This window comes from Pseudochaenichthys georgianus, chromosome 17, assembly GCF_902827115.2.
Source record: "Pseudochaenichthys georgianus chromosome 17, fPseGeo1.2, whole genome shotgun sequence".
In the NCBI taxonomy this organism is placed as follows: Eukaryota; Metazoa; Chordata; class Actinopteri; order Perciformes; family Channichthyidae; genus Pseudochaenichthys; species Pseudochaenichthys georgianus.
In genome coordinates, this window is record NC_047519.1 from 30,833,838 (window position 1) to 30,857,963 (window position 24,126).

Sequence of the window (24,126 nt, forward strand, 5' to 3'; positions counted from 1 at the left end):
GACTAAAGTTTACAATCTAATCACTCGGAGAGTCCTTTACCTCACTGAGCTGACGTTATCTCAGCCTCTCAGTCCGACAGGAGAGAGCTCTCCCTCTCCTTATTGTTGAAACTGCTTCTAATCTCTGTTAGCTCCGAGCTAGCACCAGATGCTAACAACAACCCCCGTAACTGGTGCACTGGCCGTTACTCAATGTCGAGTAAACCTGCTGCAGAGCCACTATTTCAAGTATACTACGTCATCGAGTGGCGCCGAAGGACTGTTTAAATGCATTGTTACGTCCCAACTAGGGGAAAAGGAAAGCAACATACACCAGTTGGAATTGGTAATAATTATAAATAGTTTTATTATATAACAGATAAGACAAAATGGAAGGCATTCAGCCTGGACAAACAAAAAGGGCCAAAAGGGTGCCGGTTTAGCTAGGAGCAAACAAAAGGAGGAGCCTGATCAAACCCAAGAAATAGAGGTTTACAAACTAACAAAAGGAGGCTGTAAGAAAACACAGCTATCTTTGAGGACAACAGCTCAACGTAATACTATCCTAATCTAAACACCACTAATCACAATAACATTAACAATGACCACACAAGGTAAACCGTTATCAGCGATGGGCAAGTAGGTGAGAGGCGTCTATTCACACACAACAGAGCCTCCCGAATGATCACAGTCGACTGGCTTTGTAGTCGTCCCCAGAAGGTGTGCGCTGGATGTGCGCTGCGATTGGAGCGCGTCGGGCCCGTCAGCTCCAATCACAGTCTTCGGGGCAGACCAGGGGATGGGTATCCAATGACAGCAGGGCAACCGCACAGCTCATTTACATAGAACACATTCAAAACAGAATTAACAGGGCCGGAGAGGCGGCGGCCGTAACATGCATGTTAAATGCCCAGCATTCGGCGCCACTCGATGACGTAGTATACTTGAAATAGTAGCTCTGCAGCAGGTTTACTCGACATTGAGAAACGGCCACTGTCTCTCTCTCTCTCTGTCTCTCTGTCTCTCTCTCTCTCTCTCTCGCACACTCACACAAAATGTGCTCGTGCCACACACACACACACACACACACAGACGCTGTGTGCTCCTCTGTGACGATGACCGCTTGCGTAAAAAAAAAACACATTTGAAAAGTGGGGGGGGACACAATTTTTTTTTTGAAAAGTGGGGGGGACATGTCCCCCCTGTCCCCAGTGGAAATTACGCCCATGGCTGCAAGCATAGTTTTTTCGTCCTTGCCAAACAATTAACCTTTTTTACCATTCTGTTGCAGGCCCAAAGAATGTCTCCGCTCTATTATGAGAAGAGTGAATCACAAGGACCCTCATGTGGCCATGCAGGCCTTGACTGTGAGCACATTATATAATATCATTTGGTTCTTGGGAGAATCACATAGTCTCCTTTTTTATCTAACCCTAACCAATCTTAACTGAGATATGAGCTTGTGTTGTAACTAGCTGTTTTCTAATATCAGTTGATGTTTGTCACTTGTTGCTCTGGATGAAAAGGTTGTTTGTCCTCACAGCTCCTTGGTGCTTGTGTCTCAAACTGTGGGAAGATATTCCATTTGGAGGTGTGCTCCAGAGAGTTTGCCAGTGAAGTCAGTAACGTCTTAAATAAGGTGTGTGATGATGGCAATGTATTAGTTTCTACTCTTTGTAATTAGGTCATGTTGCATCCAGTTTCATGCTGTGCCTTTTTTACGGATGTCCCCAGGGCCACCCCAAAGTGTGTGAGAAGCTGAAAGCCCTGATGGTGGAGTGGGCCGAGGACTTCCGCAACGATCCCCAACTCAGCCTCATCTCAGCTATGATCAAGAATCTACGCGAGCAAGGAGTCACTTTCCCAGCCGTCGGGTCCCAGGTAGGTGAGAGGGGTGCGAAAGACAGGTTGTTGGTTTTTATTGCGTACTCTATTTGAGATCAAATCTATCAATTGTTGTAATTATGTCCATCTTAGTGGGCTAGTAGTTAAAAGCCATATTATACGACTAAGATATCTCCATTTTGTTTAGCGGCTGAGCTATTTTCTTGCACTTTACATTTCCTAATAAATTCCCAAAAATGATGTCACAATTTATAGAAATTAAATGTTGGGATTTTGAAGTTAAAGGTACAATGAGTAGGATTTCCCTAAAACACAATGAATTGACTTATTATGAATCCCTCTCAATGATCAGTTGTGAATTAATAGATGTGTGTCGTGTCTAAACCTGCAGACTTACTGCCGTGTCTGGTTTTGATGTGTTTGGGACATTTGTGGGCCGACACTTAGAAAAAACAAAGCAACTAGGAACCAGATCGTAAGCACGCATCCAAAGGAATACATTTTGCCTTTGAACAATGAGACATTATTATTCTTCCACAGGCTGCAGAGCAAGCAAAAGCAAGCCCTGCTTTAGTGGCAAAGGATCCCTCCACCTCAACAAAAAAGAAAGAAGAAGACGACTTGGCCAAAGGTAAGGAGGCCTATAGCTGATTATCAGAAGAAAGAAATGCTTATTTAAATGTATTTGAAGAGGTGTTATCCTTAAAACACATGCATAGAAATTCTTTAAGTTCTGTATTTGCATTATTAATCACTGTTTAAACTGGTGTTAATGCATTGCAGATATTCAGGAATATGTAAGGACTTTCAAGGGTAAACCTGTGATTTCCCACATCTGTGTGTTCTGTGTGCAGCTATCGAGCTGTCACTGAAGGAGCAGCGTCCACAGTCGCAGACCTCGCTGTCGAACCTCTACCCGAACACCTCCGGCCTGCTCTCCTCACACAAGTCTGACGGCAGGAAAGTCCGCGCCATCTACGACTTTGAGGCCGCTGAGGACAACGAGCTCACCTTCAAGTCAGGAGAAATCATCACCATCCTGGACGACAGGTGAATTATAACGCTGTTACAACTTAACCCTAAACAAATATTTTGTATCTAATCTGTTGAATCTTGAACTTGACATCTACATGCAGCAGAGAGAAGACACACATTAAATCAGATTATTTTTTTGAATGGTATCTGATTTTCTTGTTTCAGTGACCCCAACTGGTGGAAAGGGGAAACGTACCAGGGAGTGGGTTTGTTCCCCTCTAACTTTGTCACTGCCGACCTCACTGCAGAGCCAGAGATGAGTGAGTACACACACACACACACACACACACACACACACACACACACACACACACACACACACACACACACACACACACACACACACACACACACACACACACACACACACACACACACACACACACACACACACACACACACACACACACACACACACACACTATGATAGCACTTCTGAGTCCATGAGCTATATTGCTTTATTGATCTTATAGTGGGAAATACTTCATCTCTAGCACACTGCTGGTAAAACAATGCAAAGATCAATCTCTACATGTTACAGACAGAAAGTGGCCAGGTGGTGCTGTGTGATGCAGTAAAACACTGTCTGTATTTCTGAGAAGTCAAGCCAGTGTTGCTGGGATAACATTGTGGAGTCTGATTGTGATGCAACAACTCTCAGTTTCTGCCATATTGATAGAGAATCTGATGTTGTTTTCTACGTGCTGAACTGTTAGCAACCTCTCCACATGCTGCCTTCTATGTTGCAATCATGATCACATCCTATAACAATGAGTGTGTTGTGTCGCTACTTCTTGTTAAAGCAGGTTGAAAAACAGTAATTATACAATTGTGAACATGACAGTTCAAGACAATTTATCCATAGTGTGTGTCAGATTAACATTTGTATTTTCCTTTTTAATATCTGGAACAATCTTTTGTGCTGGTACTGGACTGTAACTGAGTGTCCATTTAGCGCATCCTGCCCTCTTATATACGTTTTACTGATGCTACTGTTGCATTGTTTTGCTGCTGCCGTTTTCGCTGTTACATGGACATCTACAGTGAAGACGGAGAAGAAGTCTGTCCAGTTCAGTGAGGAAATCCAGGTGGAGACCATAGAGCCCGAGCAGGAGTCTGTGTTTATAGACGAAGTAAGTGTGTGAACATGGTATGCTGCTCACTAAGCTTTTCCTGCCTCATTGAGATCCACTGTAGCAGCAATTAAGAGTTTTGTACCAAAATAGGATTTAATTGAATTTGTCACCTGCTGGTATAAATCACAGATTAACATAGATAAGATGTTAAGAGGTGAACTTGTTTGTTTCTTACCCGGATGAAAGATGGACTCATCACATTAAAAGGGTCATCAGAGGAATTTTTGTTGAAATCTTTCAGGACAAAATGGACCAGCTGCTGCAGATGATCCAGAGTGCCGATCCCACAGACAACCAGTCGGACAGCGTGGAGCTACTACAGCTGGAAGGTACACTGGATTTAGGGAACGCAAGGGAGGCCAACATGCATATCAGTTTGCAGAAGCTAATCTGTTATTTTATGTAAAGGTGTGTTATTTTTAAATTGGCAACTGCTTTTGTATTTTTCATTAGGTGCCTGCAATCAAATGGGACCGCTCATCGACCAGAAGTTGGATGATATAGACAGGTACAATGTACAGAAGTGACACACAGTAAACTACAGAATAAGATGAAAACATATAGCACTGACCTATGTGGATTACCCATGTCATGAATATTCAGCTGATATAGTTTTCTTGTGTTTGGGGTTTGTCTCATCAGGAAGCACTCGGAGCTGTCGGAGCTGAATGTGAAGGTGATGGAGGCATTGTCTCTGTACGCCAAGATAATGAATGACGATCCGGTTTACGCCATGTACGCCAAGCTCCAGAGCCAACAGTACTACGTGCAGCAGCCGGGCAACGCAGCGCAGCAGGTACCGTCTCTCACATCAGGTTACCATCCCTCTCACATCAGGTTACCATCCCTCTCACATCAGGTTACCATCTCTCTCACATCAGGTTACCATCCATCTCACATCAGGTTACCATCCCTCTCACATCAGGTTACCATCCCTCTCACATCAGGTTACCATCCCTCTCACATCAGGTTACCATCCCTCTCACATCAGGTTACCATCCATCTCACATCAGGTTACCATCCCTCTCACATCAGGTTACCATCCCTCTCACATCAGGTTACCATCTCTCTCACATCAGGTTACCATCCCTCTCACATCAGGTTACCATCTCTCTCACATCAGGTTACCATCCCTCTCACATCAGGTTACCATCCCGCTCACATCAGGTTACCATCCCGCTCACATCAGGTTACCATCCCGCTCACATCAGGTTACCATCCCTCTCACATCAGGTTACCACCCCTCTCACATCAGGTTACCATCCCTCTCACATCAGGTTACCATCCCTCTCACATCAGGTTACCATCCCTCTCACATCAGGTTACCGTCCCTCTCACATCAGGTTACCGCCCCTCTCACATCAGGTTACCATCCCTCTCACATCAGGTTACCGCCCCTCTCACATCAGGTTACCATCCCTCTCAAATCAGGTTACCAACCCTCTGATATCAGGTTACCATCCCTCTCACATCAGGTTACCACCCCTCTCACATCAGGTTACCACCCCTCTGATATCAAGTTACCACCCCTCTGACATCAGGTTACCATCCCTCTGACATCAGGTTACCATCCCTCTCACATCAGGTTACCACCCCTCTCACATCAGGTTACCACCCCTCTGATATCAGGTTACCACCCCTCTGACATCAGGTTACCATCCCTCTGACATCAGGTTACCATCCCTCTGACATCAGGTTACCACCCCTCTCACATCAGGTTACCACCCCTCTGACATCAGGTTACCATCCCTCTCACATCAGGTTACCATCTCTCTCACATCAGGTTACCGTCTCTCTCACATCAGATTACCGTCTCTCTCACATCAGGTTACCGTCCCTCTCACATCAGGTTACCGTCCCTCTCACATCAGGTTACCACCTCTCTCACATCAGGTTACCACCCCTCTGACATCAGGTTACCGCCCCTCTGACATCAGGTTACCGCCCCTCTGACATCAGGTTACCATCCCTCTCACATCAGGTTACCATCCCTCTCACATCAGGTTACCATCCTTCTCACATCAGGCTACCGCCCCTCTCACATCAGGTTACCACCCCTCTCACATCAGGTTACCGCCCCTCTGACATCAGGTTACCGTCCCTCTCACATCAGGTTACCATCCCTCTCACATCAGGTTACCGCCCCTCTGACATCAGGTTACCGCCCCTCTCACATCAGGTTACCATCCCTCTCACATCAGGCTACCGCCCCTCTCACATCAGGTTACCATCCCTCTCACATCAGGTTACCATCCCTCTCACATCAGGCTACCGCCCCTCTCACATCAGGTTACCATCCCTCTCACATCAGGTTACCGCCCCTCTCACATCAGGTTACCATCCCTCTCACATCAGGTTACCATCCCTCTCACATCAGGCTACCGCCCCTCTCACATCAGGTTACCACCCCTCTGATATCAGGTTACTGTCTCTCTCACATCAGGTTACCACCCCTCTGATATCAGGTTACCATCCCTCTCACATCAGGTTACCACCCCTCTCACATCAGGTTACCATCCCTCTCACATCAGGTTACCACCCCTCTGACATCAGGTTACCATCCCTCTCACATCAGGTTACCGTCCCTCTCACATCAGGTTACCGTCTCTCTCACATCAGGTTACCATCCCTCTCACATCAGGTTACCGTCTCTCTCACATCAGGTTACCATCCCTCTCACATCAGGTTACCATCCCTCTCACATCAGGTTACCATCCATCTCACGTCAGGTTACCACCCCTCTCACGTCAGGTTACCACCCCTCTCACATCAGGTTACCACCCCTCTCACATCAGGTTACCACCTCTCTCACATCAGGTTACCGTCTCTCTCACATCAGGTTACCATCCCTCTCACATCAGGCTACCGCCCCTCTCACATCAGGTTACCGCCCCTCTCACATCAGGTTACCACCCCTCTGATATCAGGTTACTGTCTCTCTCACATCAGGTTACCACCCCTCTGATATCAGGTTACCATCCCTCTGACATCAGGTTACCACCCCTCTGACATCAGGTTACCGTCCCTCTCACATCAGGTTACCGTCTCTCTCACATCAGGTTACCGTCCCTCTCACATCAGGTTACCGTCTCTCTCACATCAGGTTACCATCCCTCTCACATCAGGTTACCATCCATCTCACATCAGGTTACCATCCATCTCACGTCAGGTTACCACCCCTCTCACGTCAGGTTACCACCCCTCTCACATCAGGTTACCGTCTCTCTCACATCAGGTTACCGTCCCTCTCACATCAGGTTACCGTCTCTCTCACATCAGGTTACCGTCTCTCTCACATCAGGTTACCGTCCCTCTCACATCAGGTTACCATCCCTCTCATATCAGGTTACCGTCCCTCTCACATCAGGTTACCATCCCTCTCACATCAGGTTACCATCTCTCTCACATCAGGTTACCATCCCTCTCACATCAGGTTACCGTCCCTCTCACATCAGGTTACCATCTCTCTCACATCAGGTTACCGTCTCTCTCACATCAGGTTACCATCCCTCTCACATCAGGTTACCGTCCCTCTCACATCAGGTTACCGTCCCTCTCACATCAGGTTACCGTCCCTCTCACATCAGGTTACCGTCCCTCTCACATCAGGTTACCATCTCTCTCACATCAGGTTACCGCCCCTCTCACATCAGGTTACCATCCCTCTCACATCAGGTTACCATCCCTCTCACATCAGGTTACCATCCCTCTCACATCAGGTTACCATCCCTCTCACATCAGGTTACCACCTCTCTCACATCAGGTTACCGTCTCTCTCACATCAGGTTACCGTCTCTCTCACATCAGGTTACCATCCCTCTCACATCAGGTTACCACCCTACTGGTTTAAAAAGGGTTGGTTTTAGACTTACTCTCGTGTTAACATTCTCCCCAGGTGTACCCAGGTCAGCCTGCATCAGGTTCTTACGCCATGAGCGGCCCCGCGGTGCAGGGTTACTCTGTTCCTATGGAGCAGCTCCCAGCAGGCCCCCCTATTCCTGGACAGCCGGCCCCCAGGTGAGCATCCTCCTCATTCTGTATGAGGCAACACAAACCATTTCCAATTACTTGATGTGATATGCCAATGTATCCTTAATCTGTTAACTGGTTCCTATACATTATTATTATTGTTTCTCTATTTTTCTGATTTGTAGATATTCTATTTTTAACACCACTTAATTCTATTGTGTATGCCCTGTACAACCCTATCTCCTAAAAATTACGTTCCCACAGAACTAAACTGCATTCTCAATTATGTTTAGCTAGAAACGTATTCTCTCCCACGTTACGTTCGTTATGAACGTATCTCAAATACGTTTATTTTCTACATATCTTCTAGAAGCATATTTTCTCCCACGTTACCTTTGTTATGAACGTATCTTAAATACGTTTATTTTCTACATATCTTTGCCATTTATTGTCTTGCTTATAATAATGATAATAGTCATTTATAAATATCATTTTAGAGCACACATTTGAAATCAGTAGGCGAGGCTGTAATTTCGCCAGCTGTTACTCTCATGAGCGAGGCAGAAAATAATAGTTTTTAACATGCCAAAAAAGCTGCTGTGTCGTTTATTGCACCTCAAACATTAAAACAAATCCAGAGTTACGTGTTTCTGTACTTCCTCTAAGAAGAAAGGACAGTAACAGAAGATCTCTGTGGCTTCAGGTTTGATCGCCGTTCAAATGACAGCGTTGGTTTCCCCAAAAGTGGGCGGGGCTGTAAAGTGACGTAGATTTTACTCTCATCTATTATTCAAAACCATTCTATTTATTCTAACGTAAATTACATGCCAGTGTTTTATGTTTTTATTTTAAATCGTATAATGTCGGACTTTTTTTTCCGTCTGTGAGGAAAAGAAATACTGAAATATGTATTTTTGAAAATCCTTTTTTCCTTATTTACTCAACAATAACACACAATTATCCTTGTTTTTATTTATTCGTTTAATTCTATAATCTTGGGCTTTTTAGCCGTAAATAAAGTCACCGGAAACAGACGTAGGCCTATAAGGGACATTTTGAGGATACACACAAACCCACTGAACAGATTACCCAAGATCCTCAGCTTGAAGCTTGTTGATTGGATGTTTAGCCGCAATGCATGTTGGGATATGATGTTAATGTGATATGTTATCCGAAAACGTTTAAAAAAATAAATAATAATACTTTATTCCGAGTGTTCTTGCTTTTCTCTTTGGAAGTCATCACATAACGGCATTGTAATACACGGTTCGGCTGCATTAAATATTACACATTTGCTGTAGTTCTTTATTTATTGAGCCCTGATGAGAAGACTTCTAGACAAACAGGAGAACTGCTGCCAAAACTGAATATGTAACGTGGATCATAAATATATCAACAATTAATTAACACCTTGCATTTCTTTTCACAAAATACGTCTCCTTGCAGTATCAACACTAATTCGGCTGACTTTTATATTTGATCCAATTGGTAGATAGGTTACATTTACACCATAACGGTGCACATCTGATAGAAAAAGACTTGTAAGATATTACTGATTTTCTTTGAATATAAGAATGTAAATACTGAGTTGAGAGAATAGTCAGGGAATTTGGGTGATGGGAGACACATCTATGGAATCACAATTTCAATAGCTGACCATTAAATGACGGATATGGCTTTCTGTCTGTGATGTTTTACAAATCAGATATTAATGTAGAAGTAAAACATGAGATAGTATAGCAATATCCTGTAAAATTATGTAAAAACATGAATAAAACTACACATCTTCAGATGTTATACATAAGTGTCCTACACTAATAATACAAAGTTATTATTAGTATGCTGTGTGTACCTTGTGTGCACCGCCTAGTGGTTAAAGCACGTTATTGAATTATTTTTGTTGAATAATGTTATTTTTGTTGAATAATGTTATTTGATGAAAACAATATTAAGAGTACATACTTTCATAGGGGGAAAGTAGAAGGTCAATGATAGAAGTATAGAATATAAAAAAATCAAGAAGATACTGTAAGTGATCTCTACAGTAAAACAGTTTAGTGCACGATGTACACAGATATTAATATGAGGATGTGCAAAACAGACAAACTAATTAACCTTTATTAACACATTAAAGAATACTTTAGGTTAAAGTCTTCTTTTAAGAAAAAAGCTTTGGGGGTATCTATCTACAGATAAATATTAAGCCTGACAAAGTACTTAACGTCTAATGTATTGCTTTCCTGCAATGTTAACTATGTTGAAGCTCTTAATTTAACTGATATTATACGCATTAATTATACTCTTATGTATGTAGATAGAATAAGAAATGTGCAGAATATGACAGTTTAATGGTGGAGGTACACACATATTGATAGATGTCTTGTAATGCACTGTTGAGGAACCTGTGACCCAAGTGTTTCATTCATTGCATAACTACACTGTGGTTGTGTATATGATGTCAATAAACCTTCGAAAATCTTGAAATCTTGATAGGGATGTGCAAAATAACAATTATATACAGTTTTTAATGAACTATTAGTAGAGAATAACGAGTAATTAATATACTTTATAGAGATCTGCAGATAAATGTTTAGTCTTCTCAAGCACCAACTATCAAATATATCTCCTGATTGTTGGCACTTGACAATCACCTTTCCCTGAATTTTACTCAGGTGTAACTAAAGTCTGCTTTAAAGGTTGTTTATATTTCACATCATTAATCAGAATCTGCAGAGTTACTAAAGTAAATGTAGTGGAGTAAAAATACCAGGTTAACCTCTGAATTGTAGTGGAGTAGAATATATATTAATGCTGCCCATTATGGATACAAGCGATTTTCACCCATGTAGTAATTACATGTTTTAAATGTGTACACACCAATGTGTTTCCTATCGCCTAAACCTCCAGGGCTATAGTTTAATACTGTCAACTTCTAATTTTTGGAAAAATGAAAACGTCTTTTAAAACTACAACTCCCAGTAGAGACGTGCCATAGAGAACATGTGGCGAAACACAATAGCCAGCATGTGTACTTCTGGGGGGCGTTCGAGTCCAGTTTTGAATAGTCTGCCGTGGTTTCGTTCCATTTCAAAGAGCTTGGCGCTCGGTGTAACCTTGGCGCACTGCCACTCCAACATCCAATCCCAGAGCTTGAAGATTAATCACGGGGTTTGTCAACGGGACTGTAGTCCCAAACGATAGCTGGGGATTATGGGTAGTGTAGTGTCTTCGGCCATCCTAAACTGAAATGTTTTTCGGATATCATATCGCATTAACAACACCACATCTGGCGTCACAGAGATCTTCTGTTACTGTCCTTTCTTCTTAGAGGAAGTACAGAAACAGGTAACTGGATTTGTTTTAATGTTTGAAGTGCAATAAACGACACAGCAGCTTTTTTGGCATGTTAAAAACTATTATTTTCTGCCTCACTCATGAGAGTAACAGCTGGCGAAATTACAGCCTCACCTACTGATTTCAAATGTGTGCTCTAAAATGATATTTATAAATAACTATTATCATTATTATAAGCAAGACAATAAATGGCAAAGATATGTAGAAAATAAACGTATTTAAGATACGTTCACAAGAAACGTAACTTGGAAGAAAATATGTTTCTAGAAGATATGTAGAAAATAAACGTATTTGAGATACGTTCATAACGAACGTAACGTGGGAGAAAATACATTTCTTGCTAAACGTAATTCAGAATGCAGTTTAGTTCTGTGGGAACGTCATTTTTAGGAGACAGGGTTGCCCTGTAATAATAATATGTTTTAAATGCATTAGGAATTGTACTTTTCACCAACTATTTAATGATTACAACTTACTGTGGTGTTAAATGTAATGTTGCTTCACTCTTCTTCATAGTGATGTTCATATGTACATGGGCCAGCCGCCAGTCTACGCTGCAGCTCCAGGCAGCATGGCCCCTGCAGACATGCAGGCCTACCAGAGTGCAGGGGGGGCCCCGGGCCCCTGCATGATGCAGACGCCAAACTACAGCAACGCCTCCGGCCAGAGCATAGCCCCTTCCTCAGAGAAAGCCCTGCTATAGGGCCCCTCAGATCCCCGTTACCCTCCCATGCAAACACATGCACCACACCTGCAGCCGTGCATCATCTCTTATGTTACACTTAGATTTGTTTTATCATGGAATCATTTAAGAGTAGACTAAAGCTATCATTGGGCACTCTGTGTGCTTTTATCTGGCAGGTAAATATACTGTTACACTTCTCAGTCCAGGTGTAAGAGTGATCACAGAAACACACTGTGTGTTCTTTTATTTAAGGATGTTTCACTCTTCTCCGTATCTTTACATGACTCGGAGGTGAAGACTCAGAGGAGCCTCCAGTTGCACTTTTATCTTTAGTTGCACTTTCTTTTAGGATTTGTTCATCACTCAAATTGATCACTTCTAAATCTAGACCTGATATCAATATTTGCATTCTCCATTTTTATATACAAACCCTGCATCTATTGCTTCCTTGTAACAATAGGACTATGGGAACATTGCGGTAATGCTTTATTTTATGGGTTGGAACATATTTGGTACCAATAAAAGAGGAAGTGATACAACATTTATTTAGTTGCCCTAATGAAAAGCTAAGAAGTAAATATTCATTCATTCATTAGTCCTATATCATTGCAAACTTTATTTTCCCAACTGTATATATTTTTGCATGTTCAGCAAACCGACTGTGTAATGATTTCAAAACGCTGTAGGTTACGCTTATTTTAATTGGAAGTGGATTGATATGTTATTATGTACAGTATTTAACCTTTTTTATTTAGTATCAAAGTCCAGTTTGCTCATAGAAACTTCCTTGAAAATTGGTAACAAGTAACATTCCTTTAATATAAAGTGTTAACAAAAATGCTCTGAGATAGAAAGTGTTCCTGCAGCCGTTTCAACAAAAAGACAATATTTCTGCGATTACTATTTGATCAAGTGTGAAATACACACGGGCATTCCTTCTCACCACCTTTCAAGATGCACACTGGAGCTACATACACACTACAGGCAGGTGTACAGCATAACACACACACACACACACACACACACACACACACACACACACACACACACACACACACAGTTGCACCAGGTGGTCCACACATCCTCAGCAGTGTTATAATTGAACGTCACTGACACACTAACTTCTCACACACTTAAAGCACCCACAGTGCTAATCGTGTCACACAAAAAAAGGGGCGTCGACTTACTTTCACTTTCTTTTTTTTCAGAAAAAGGATTTTTAGCGATGCTGCAAACGTTAGGTTACTACATTCTGTATATGTCGTCAACTTTTAGAAGTACTGAAAACTGAAGCCACTTTGTTATTTTGGAGGGAAGAAGAAACCGGAGGAATTTAAGCATGCACATGACTCCTGTATATACTGTACCAAACTCGTAGTGACGCCACGTGACGAGTTCATTGTCGGTCGGGATGTTAGCACAGCGCCGAGTGATTCTCTCAGCCTTAAAGGTGAACTCTGCAGTCAGGATCTCCCCGCTGAACTGAAGGTGTAAAAGCCAAAAGGAACAAAGTAAAATCCGCCAGAAAACAAGATATTTGTATTTTCTCAACATAATTCGCCCTTTTCATCAAACTGCAGAGTTTTCCTTTTCAGAATGAGCAGCGCTACGTCCTAGTTGTGGGTTTGCTCCATCTCCATTCAGGCGCTGTGCTAACGGCCACTAAGGGGCGACCTCTCCGAACAGCCCCAGTGTCTTTAAAGCATCTCTTTAGTCAGTGTTAAAAAATGAATACTATGTTTTTTTTGTAGTGCATTTTAATTTATGTTTTGATTATTGTTATGCTATTTTAAATGGAGAAGCCGTTCAGGATGTATGTATTCAGAGAAAAGTGGAATGTGATATTCTGTCTAACTTAGTTGTATATTTAAATCGCTCACATGAGAACATGGACATTTCTCTCAGTGTTTGATACATGCTTAATGTACTGTAGGGTCAAATGGTAATGTGAAAAAAAACTGATCGTACCTCCCCCATTGCATTTCAAACCCTTTCTCGAAGCTGTCTAACACTAAAACAAATTCTACCTGAAAGAGAACCGAAATAAGGATTTATGATTCTAGAAAGCACCGTCAACACGTGTTTCTCTAAGGAGCTCCGTTACAGTGACACCTGTGGATCTAATGTAGTTCTCATACCAAACTCTTCCATGACTTTACCTGTTTAAAGTCTTTGGGAAGTTTTTCAAACACTGACTGGATTGCAAGAAGTTGAAGAAACGGGAATATTATTTATCTGTTGTTTAATATTGAATGATGCTACATGAAGGAGTTATTATGCAGTCAGGACAAATGTGTGCTGATCTGATTTGTGTGTCATTTAAATTTATCTGAGATACTTTGCTCCTCCTTGCCTCCCCTGTGCCACCTTTTAAGAATATATAACACCGCCCAAATTAAGCTCTGGTACCTGGGAGGCCATTCAATTCTCGAGAACTTTTCAGATGTTAGCATTCCTAAAGTTGATTTGAAAGACAAGATGTCTTTCTTTTGCTGCCTTCAACTAAAGAGTGGAGTAGTGTTAATCTGTTGAGTCAAAGCGGGCTGAATATATCAGATCTATGAAAAGGTAGCAGCTATTCTGGGACAGGAGCCAGTAATTCCCCTCATACTATCCAAATCTAACATGTTGTTGCACTGCAGCCCCGGTGTGACCTGCACAGGATTGAGATGCCGCCTGCTTTTAAGTTTTAAACACACTTATTGTAAAGGTTCAGTCTAATCTTGTATCCTGCTGTTTGTATGTATTATTTGAACCATACTTATGAATTGGTATTCACAATAAAACCAGGCCAAATGTACAGAATAATATGAACAGCCTTGATCTCTTGTTTTCAAAGCACTTAATGGATTCGTAAAATGTGTTTTTGTTTGATTTGCTTCTTAAACTGTTTCACTACTGAGACATTTTAAAGGAGACATTGTTATGCATGCTTGTTCCATTTCACAATATGAACAATATTTCCTTTGGGAGTTTCGAAGAGCTTTAAGTATGAATTTGTAGCTTTTCTCACTTGTGTGAAGTAGGCAATCCAGGAGAACAGGTGTTGCCGCCAATCAGAGTTTTGCAACATTTTGATCAAATCATGACCATTTTGGGGTTGTTTGCTTATCTTGCAATACAGTACTATGGAGCACTTTCATTGATGTTTGGACAGTTAAAATATACACTTAATTTATCTTGTACTTTTATCTAAAACAAGTGCAGTTAAACGGTCCTGCTATACATTCTACCTTTTTGTTAAACCTGTTAAAGGTGTGTGTGTGTGTGTGTGTGTGTGTGTGTGTGTGTGTGTGTGTGTGTGTGTGTGTGTGTGTGTGTGTGTGTGTGTGTGTGTGTGTGTGTGTGTGTGTGTGTGTGTGTGTGTGTGGTGTGTGTGTGTGTGTGTGTGTGTGTGTGTGTGTGTGTGTGTGTGTGTGTGTGTGTGTGTGTGTGTGTGTGTGTGTGTGGTCGGTCGTGTCGGTCGGTCGGTCGGTCGGTCGGTCGGTCGGTCGGTCAAGGGAAGAGATGTTAAGTGTCCCCAACGAAAGACAGAAAGACAGCTTTGTTTAGCGGCTAAAGCAACACACTCTCACTCCCTAAGCGTCCAATAGCGACGTTTGGTCAGTGTCCGTGGCGTCCAATTGTGACGCTCCTAGGCTCCTTCAGCGTCATAAAGGGACGCAAATGGCCTTCAACTGATTGCAATGTATTCCCATCTGCGTCGGGATTTGACGCTCATGGAAGCACGGCATTCGTTTATGTCGGCTGCCCTTAAAGGCAATTTGGCAAAAGGCATTCCCATTGGATAACGGAGAATTGTACACCCGGAAGTAAGTATTCCAATTTGGCAAAAGGCATTCCCATTGGATAACGGAGAATTGTACACCCGGAAGTAAGTATTCCTCTTACTGTCGATTGATTTTACAGTGATATCTGCACTACTCATCGACTAAAAAACACCAGATTATCCTTGTTAATTACACAACATTGATTGGTTTAAATTGTGTGCAATGCTTTTGTATTTTTCCCCTTCGATTCGGAGAAACAAATATTTTTTCTGAGTAAAGGATGGCAGAAGACACTACACTACCCAGAATCCCCAGCTATCGTTTGGACTACACCATGTGCTCTGTTTGACAAACCCCATTTTGTTCACCATTCATTCCGATGGCTGGCGTCTATGTCACGTGATCTTCAAATTTCTCCCTGCAGAAAAAGAAAACATGGCCGAACTTCATTTTACTCTCGGTGGAAAATGCCTATTTTAAAATTAGTTTGGCCATTAAAATGCGTTTTGATGTCATTTGATGCGAGAAATATGAGTTCTTATTTCAGATTATGTGTGCAGTGGATGTACATGATCTTTAGTTTGCTAGTTATTACGAAGATTACTTCAGGAAATCGCGACGTTTTCATTGTTACCAAGGTGGTTGCTAGGGACGCTGCTATCGATATTATTTCTGTTATGTTGTGTAACTGTTTAATGGTGTTATCTTTATTGCTACCCCCTTCCCCGTCAATGTATATTGTTGGTCCACAGCGCAAACATATTAGTTTAACAAAATCCGCATCTAAAGATAGCCTACGTTATTTCCCCCCTGTGCAATTCCAGTCTCACATCTCAGAACACACCGTCATTAACAAATACCGGAAACAGACCGAAAACATTTAAAAAAAATAATAATAATACTTTATTCCGAGTGTGCTTGCTTTTCTCTTTGAAAGTCATCACATAACGGCATTGTAATACACGGTTCGTCTGCATTACATATTACATATCTGCCGTAGTTCTGTATTTATAGAGCCCTGATGAGAAGACAAACATGAGGAACTGAAAACGTGACGTGGATCATAAATATATCAGCCATTAAACAACATCTTACATTTCTTTTCACACAATACGTCTCCTTGCAGTATCAACACTAATTCGGCTCACTTTTATATTTGATCCAATTGGTAGATAGGCTGTATTTACACCATAAAGGTGCACAGCTGATATAAAGGGACACCTGGTGGTTAAAGCATGTTATGGAATTTAATTATTTTTATTATTAGATATTAATACGATCCCTATAAAGTATATTCATTACTCGTTATTTTCTACTAATAGTTCATTAAAGACTGTATATAATGACTATTTTGCACATCCCTTTCCAGATTTCAAGATTTTCTAAGGTTTATTGACATATCATATAGGCCTACACAACTGTGGTGTAGTTCTGCACTGAATGAAAAACTTGGGTTGCAGGTTCCTCAATAGTGCATTACAAGACATCTATCAATATGTGTGCATACCTCCAGCAATGTTAACTATGTTGAAGCACTTATTTTAACTGATATTATACATAATGTATTATACTCTTATAAGATGTATGTAGATATTTCATCTCCGGCCTTGTCAGGTATTGAACAATCAATAAATAAAGAACACAGAATTGTTGAATATAAAACACAGAATTTGTGTGATTATACTAAATGATTTTCAAATAAACACAACTGCATATTTAACTGTCTGTTACACATGCTGATGTAACGCAAATGTTCCAACTTGGGATCAATAAAGTATATCTCATCTTAAGCTGATCGATGGCTACTGCCATATTTGCAAAATGTGCCTCTGAACCTTGACAAGTGCATGTTTCAGGCTTATCAATTAATGTAATGTAATGTTATCACAGGGGTCACACACATAAGACCAGCTGTTAAATAAAGCTCTTCTGACCTTAGCTGGCATGTGGGTATATATATTAATACTGCCCATAATGGGCACAAGCAATTTTCACCCATTTATTAATTATATGTTTTAAATGTGAGTGTTTCCTGTCCCCTAAACCTCCAGGGATGTACACAGTTTAATACTGGCAACTTCTTATTATGGGAAATACGAAAACGTCTTTTAAAACTACAACTCCCAGTAGAGACGTGCCATAGAGAACATGTTGCGAAACAAGAGGCTTCTCAATTCTTAAATGTCCCCTCTTCGACTCCCCTCCTCGAGACTTAGTCCCGCCCACAGGAGATGCGAGCGGAGGACCGAGGAGGGGAACCGAGGAGAGAGGAGGGGAAGCAGCAGACGTTTAAAGAAATGAGAACTCCTCTCCTCTGAGTGGTCATATTAAAGCGACGTCCGTTCATTATTACGTGGCAACAGCTGCATCAGCTGTCGAGTGTTTTGTCATATTTTATAATCTCTGTTAGATCAGCTGAACATTCTTCCCCCACATATTTACTTTGAATTCATTGAGAGTGCGGTATAATGAGACAATAACAGGCTACAGATGCGGACACACACACACAAATATATGTATATAAATATATGCAATTTAAAGTATGAGAGCACTCTCATAATAACGTAACACAATCAGAGACTGGATATCCCCCCCCCCCCCCCCCCTCTCTCTGGTCGCTGAAATGGGGAATTGAAATTACGGGCCAAAAGTTGTATTTGCAAGTATTAAAAGTAAGGACATCAAACCAACTGAGACCCGTATGTCCGCCGCATCTGCGCACTGTACAACACACACCTACACACTGTACAACACGCACCGACACTGTACCACACACACACCTACAGCTCCTAAAGCATAATCAGGCTACAGCCGTTCTGTATTTTATTATGTGAAGCACTAAATGGTCTGAGAAAAATATCGACTCTTTGTAGATATCTACTAAACTAAAGCAAATAAAGAGAGTATGCCTGTTATACTGAGTGATATATATTGTACACACTGCTCTGCTTTCTGCAGGGCCTCACAGCTGTTCTCACTGTAAACATCGCGTTGCGATGAGAGCAGTTTCTAAAATAATATCCAGGGGATGCATGCAGAGCTGTCATTGGCTGAGATAAGTCCGGCCGTGCATCACGCCTCCACCGTTCCCGGAAATGCATCCGCGGAGGAGCCGTGAAGGAACCATCAGTGTATCCTCGGTTATAGCTCCTCCAGAGAGCCTCCTCGACGCTCGATCCTCGGTCCTCGGTGTGCATTTAGAGAAATGAGACGTCCTTCAAAATGGCACTCTGAAATTCATTTCCGGGTCACTACCGGAGGACCGAGGAGTCGAGGAGTTGAGGAGGGGAAATGTGAGTATTGAGAAGCCTCTACAGAATAGCCAGCATGTGTAGTTCTGGGGACGGGGTGGGGGGGGGGTGGGGGAGGGGGGGGGGGGGACACGGTGGACCCGTTCAAATCCAGTTTTGGACAGTCTGCCGTGGTTCCATCCCATTTCAAGTGCTGTTCGAGGCTCGGTAACCCTCGGAGCACACTCTCCAATCACAGAGCTTGAGGACTATCACGGGGTTTGTCAAACAGAGCACATGGTGTAGTCCAAACGATAGCTGGGGATTCTGGGTAGTGTAGTGTCTTCTGCCATCCTTTACTCAGAACAAATATTTGTTTCTCCAAATCGAAGGGGAAAAATACAAAAGCATTGCACACAATTTAAGCCAATCAATGTTGTGTAATTAACAAGGATAATCTGGTGTTTTTTAGTCGATGAGTAGTGCAGATATCACTGTAAAATCAATCGACAGTAAGAGGAATACTTACATCCGGGTGTACAATTATCCGTTATCCAATGGGAATGGACGCTCACATTACCTTTTAAGGGCAGCCGACACAAACGAATGCCGTGCTTCCATGAGCGTCAAATCCCGACGCAGATGGGAATACATTGCAATCAGTTGAAAGCTATTTGCGTCCCTTTATGACGCTGAAGGAGCCTAGGAGCGTCACAATTGGACGCCACGGACACTGACCAAACGTCGCTATTGGACGCTTAGGGAGTGAGAGTGTGTTGGCTAAACACACTGATTTTGAAAGTGGCATTTTAAGTGTATTAATGAGGATTCTTTTAAAGTCTCATCACAGTTGTTTTATTGAAAGTTTATTTATTTCAACAATGTCTTGATTACTCAATTCTTCAAAAAACATGTTAAAACTTGAGTCTCAAAGTAACCGTTCCAGAACGTATGTGCCATCTCCTTGAAATTATGGGATGGGATGACTTTTGTCTTTTTTTTGTGAGCCCATGAAAAGGCGAGCATGACCACCTCATTACCTCGGCAATAAAAGAATACAGCCTCCAGTGCAGTGTAAGCAGTGTCAGTGAGCAGAGTCCAGAAGCTCGTCCGCTCGCTTTGTGGGAGATGATTGTCGAAGTCTTTTCAGACCAGCGACTGGTTTTCAGAGACGATGCCCTCGGGGAAGACGCTGAAGTTCGTCCTGTACGAGGTGCTGCAGTTCGCGGCCCTCATCATACCGGTCTTTGTGATAATGGAGAGGTTTGCCGGCCTCATACGGGACGTGAGGGGGGGGGATCTGACGGCCTACTGGCTGGTGGTGGCCGCCTCGGTCGCCTACGTGACCTCCGTGACCCTGCTGGTGTGGGTGCCTCTGAAGTATCTGATCCTGAAGAAGAGGAGGTTTATCACGGAGATCACACAGTGGTGAGTACAGCCATTGGGTCAGAATGGTTAGGAGAGAACAAACCTTTTTAGGGTAGTTTTTGGATTTTGGCTTGCTCAGAATAGAATGTACTTGCTCTAATAATGCAGAAGTGAAAGGGAACACTGAAGCTCCTCAGTAAAAGCAACAACACTGCAACACAAAAACACCTTGTGACAGTTCAGAAATATTATCAGAATTGACTCTTCAAAATATCAAAAAGTGTCCATGATGCAAAATGACTGCTGATGTTTTATGTGGACCTAATCTTAACTACTGTTTTGTTGCTTAATCATTAACAAAGTATCATATTGTATATGTTTTGTTTTCATTTTTTCTGAAATCATAAACAATAAAGAAATCCTTGATAAGATACAGTCACAGGGGTTTTAATGGTACAGGTGTATGTTGATCTGTTATGATCACTAGTTTACGGTGGCTAATGTTAGCCCAATTTAGCTAGATATTGCTTTCTTGCTGATGTCACTGAGTGTTTTAGGCATTATGGCTCGAACATCACATAAGTGAAACTGTTTATCTTTACATGATTTCGCTTTATTCTACAAAGTAACTACTAACTGCAAACGTTTGCTTCCTAATGATGTGGAATACAAGTATAAAGTAGCACACAATACTCAAGTATCTACATAATTGTACTCAAGTAAATCTATTCAACAATTGTCCTTTAATGTAGCAAAATAAGCCAGACAAAAGCACTACAAGAAATGCAGTTTATACATTCAGAAAAGCACTTTCAACAATTATTCCTTACACTGGACTAACTGTTATTCAGACTAAAATCAACTCCTTTTGTCTTTCAGGAGGCCGACAGCGCTGGCGTATCTCATGCTGTGCACGTTCCCGTGCTTTGCCATATTAATAGCTAGCTCCAAGGTAGAGTCCCACAGGCGGATGGCTCTTGTCACAGAGAAGCACCTGTTGATGTTTCGTTCTGTCACGCTCCGACGGGGTCCTTGAACAGCCATATCTGTTGTAAACAGTCCATTTGTGGCTCGGGATGGTTTTATGACCCCCTTGTGTATGTGCTTGTGGAACTATTATTATTCACTGAGTGATGGTCGACACGGCACATTGCACCTCAGAGAAAGAAACTGTTTGCTTGTCACCAATTCTTCTTCCAAGTATCCTGACATGTTGCCTCTTGAGGTTGCATCCAAATATGTTCTCCCTGTGTATTGAGAGGGACTTTGGCACATTTGTAATATGTAAACCACAGAGGAAATGTGTCCACTGTCACATGACTGCACGCTGTGTCTGGTATTCAGTAACCCACAGTGAACATAACAGGTTGGTCATTAACCCAAACTTAAGTACCATCCTCCCCTCTGAAAACAGACGGGAATCTTTACACAAATGTGACGTGTTTTCTTTTATTCATTGACAATACTCCTTGGCGACGACATAGGCAAGGCAAGGCAAGTTTATTTATCTAGCACTTTTCAACGCAAGGCAATTCAAAGTGCTTAATTGTGCAATTCAAAGACATAAATAAGATCATTTGGCTACACAAAGACCTGTCAGACACATCATACATTTAATAACACCATATAATACTTCTTCAGCTTGTCTTAAGTGAGTTTATAGCAGCATTTTATTTCTATAATGATGGGGTGGTTAAATTGGATGGCTCCATAAAACTCGGCTCCTCTTTCTCAGTCCAGCCAAATGCCATAATGAATGGTTTCGATTCAGTTTCATTACTCATGATTTATAAGAGGCAGATCAGTTCTCTGTCCTATTGAATTTACTATTCTTTTTTTTCCTGTTGCTGTAATTGGTTGTTCTTCAGGTGCAGGTGGACAGAGGACTCAAGCTCGACCATTTTACTGAGTTGCCCGTGTCCTTGGTGCTTTTCTCCCTCATCTGTGTGGACATCATCGAGAGGATCCGCCCCTGCAAGCTCATGGGACCATGTAAGTTAAAAATTAAATAATGTGTATGTATTTGAAGTGTTTGGGTTTTATGTTGTGTGAGATCAAATAGATTAAAGTCTTTGATCCTGTAGATATTTGGACAAGGAAAAGTGTGAATAATGAAATGTGCAGCTGCTTAAAGGGATGGTTTGAAGTTGGGTTTAACCTAACCATAGTCAGTGAGGGTATTACCGACAGAAGATGGCAACGGGGTATTAAGACCGTTATCTATGCTCTCTTCAAAGCCACCAAACTCCTTGGAGAAAAATCTGTAATTTTAACTCGCAGCATGCAGAAGTTGCTGGTCTACACCTGCCTGCATCAGTTTGTGTTATTCAGTGACTTTGGTGTTTTACTGACTATGGATACGAACATTAATCAACCCCTTCAAACAATTCCTACTATTGCTTTTAAGGGTATTTGTAACCTGTGCTTTTCCTACTTTGACAACTCACAATGTCTGCTGTAAAAAATCAGCGGTTCATTACTCTAAACAGTTATTGTTGTACCAACATTTGATCAGTTTCCTCAGGGGTCCTCAGGTGTCCCTAAGGTGTCTGCAAAGAGCCCTGTTTCAAAATGTAGTTTAGTGTTTAACACCTTTTAATAACATGCCTGAATACATGTTTCCTTTTCTAGCCGGGATAGACATTGACTGTATGTCCAAATAAGATTCTACAGCACTTTGAAACTACGTTGAAAAATCAACCCCCTTGAAACACGTACTTTCAACACACTAACTTCCCTTTATAATGTTTGTGCATCAATTTATCCACGATCTGCAACTTTAACAGTTTGATTTCATGTAATCCGCAGCAGACAGCCTGGAGTCTGACCTTGAGATGCCCGGCCCGGTCCTCACCCACCTGGAGTCGGTGAGCACCGTCACAGGCCAGCTGCCCGCTGACGATGATGAAGGTCAGAGCGCTATGACCCCAGAGGTCAGGAACGGCGGACCCTCGGGCAGATGGTCCGACCTCCCTGGCTCCCCCAGCCGCCCCACACACAGCGCCGCCTACCTCTACTCCTCTTCCTCGCGTCGGAGGTCCTACTCCGGTCCTCTGGGCTTCCTGTGGCGCAGGGACATGAGGTCAGAGGTGCTGGTGGATTGTTTCCTGTTCTGGTTTGACACGGTGGAGATGGTGAGAGTAGCAGGAGAGCCGCTGATCTTCTACTCGGTCTGGGTGTTCCCCGTCTACATCCTGGCCTTCATGTCCACTCTCCGCATGATCATCACTCCTCAAAACCCTCTGTTGAGTTCTGCCGGAGTCGCTCTGCAGGACCTTCCTTTCTTCGTCTTTAGAGTCGCTCTCATTTTCGTGTTTGGTTATGTCACACCCGTGTTGTACACGTTGAAAAATGTGCTGGTGAGCCTGACTTTTATCTACTTTACATTCCTGACTAAGCTGAGGATTTTCAAAAGGCAGAGCATGTTTTGAGGAGGAGAGGCAGAGCCTGTTGTTGATGACAGGGCCGCTCTGATTGTGACTGGAGGAACAGTTGGTGTGTTTATGTGGAGGGAGCCGCACCCGAGAAACATGCAGCTGGTGATCAAGACAAACATGCTTTGAATTGTAATGGCTGCAAATCTATGATCAGGCCGTTCATCCAAATCTGAGTGTAAAAAAGATCCTGTATTTAAAACAAGAAAGGTGTGTAGGCATTTTTCTGTGACTAATTGAATCCTATTGTATTTATTGTTTTTAATTTTAAGTTTACCTGCTATTTTTTATCTATTTGTTAACACACTACAAAAGTGATGA

The 24,126-nt window shown here is 42.2% G+C and overlaps 2 protein-coding genes across 2 annotated transcripts in view; both read left to right on the forward strand.

The window, feature by feature from the left end:
• LOC117462598 (collectin-12-like) overlaps positions 1–14,811 on the forward strand; it is a 54,899-nt gene extending 40,088 nt beyond the window's left edge. The window contains 12 exon segments of the mRNA XM_034104871.2: positions 1,271–1,346; positions 1,523–1,618; positions 1,714–1,860; positions 2,365–2,455; positions 2,679–2,874; positions 3,025–3,119; positions 3,904–3,992; positions 4,237–4,324; positions 4,449–4,503; positions 4,638–4,791; positions 7,891–8,012; positions 11,835–14,811. Of these exon segments, the coding sequence (XP_033960762.1) occupies positions 1,271–1,346; positions 1,523–1,618; positions 1,714–1,860; positions 2,365–2,455; positions 2,679–2,874; positions 3,025–3,119; positions 3,904–3,992; positions 4,237–4,324; positions 4,449–4,503; positions 4,638–4,791; positions 7,891–8,012; positions 11,835–12,021 (1,396 nt within the window). The 3' untranslated portion in view covers positions 12,022–14,811.
• Positions 14,812–20,030: 5,219 nt separating this feature from the next.
• On the forward strand, positions 20,031–24,126 carry tmem236 (transmembrane protein 236). The gene is made up of 4 exons (XM_034105117.2): positions 20,031–20,431; positions 21,251–21,323; positions 22,240–22,363; positions 23,180–24,126. The coding sequence occupies exons 1-4, from the start codon at positions 20,178–20,180 to the stop codon at positions 23,800–23,802; spliced, it is 1,074 nt and encodes a 357-aa protein (XP_033961008.1). The 5' UTR covers positions 20,031–20,177; the 3' UTR covers positions 23,803–24,126.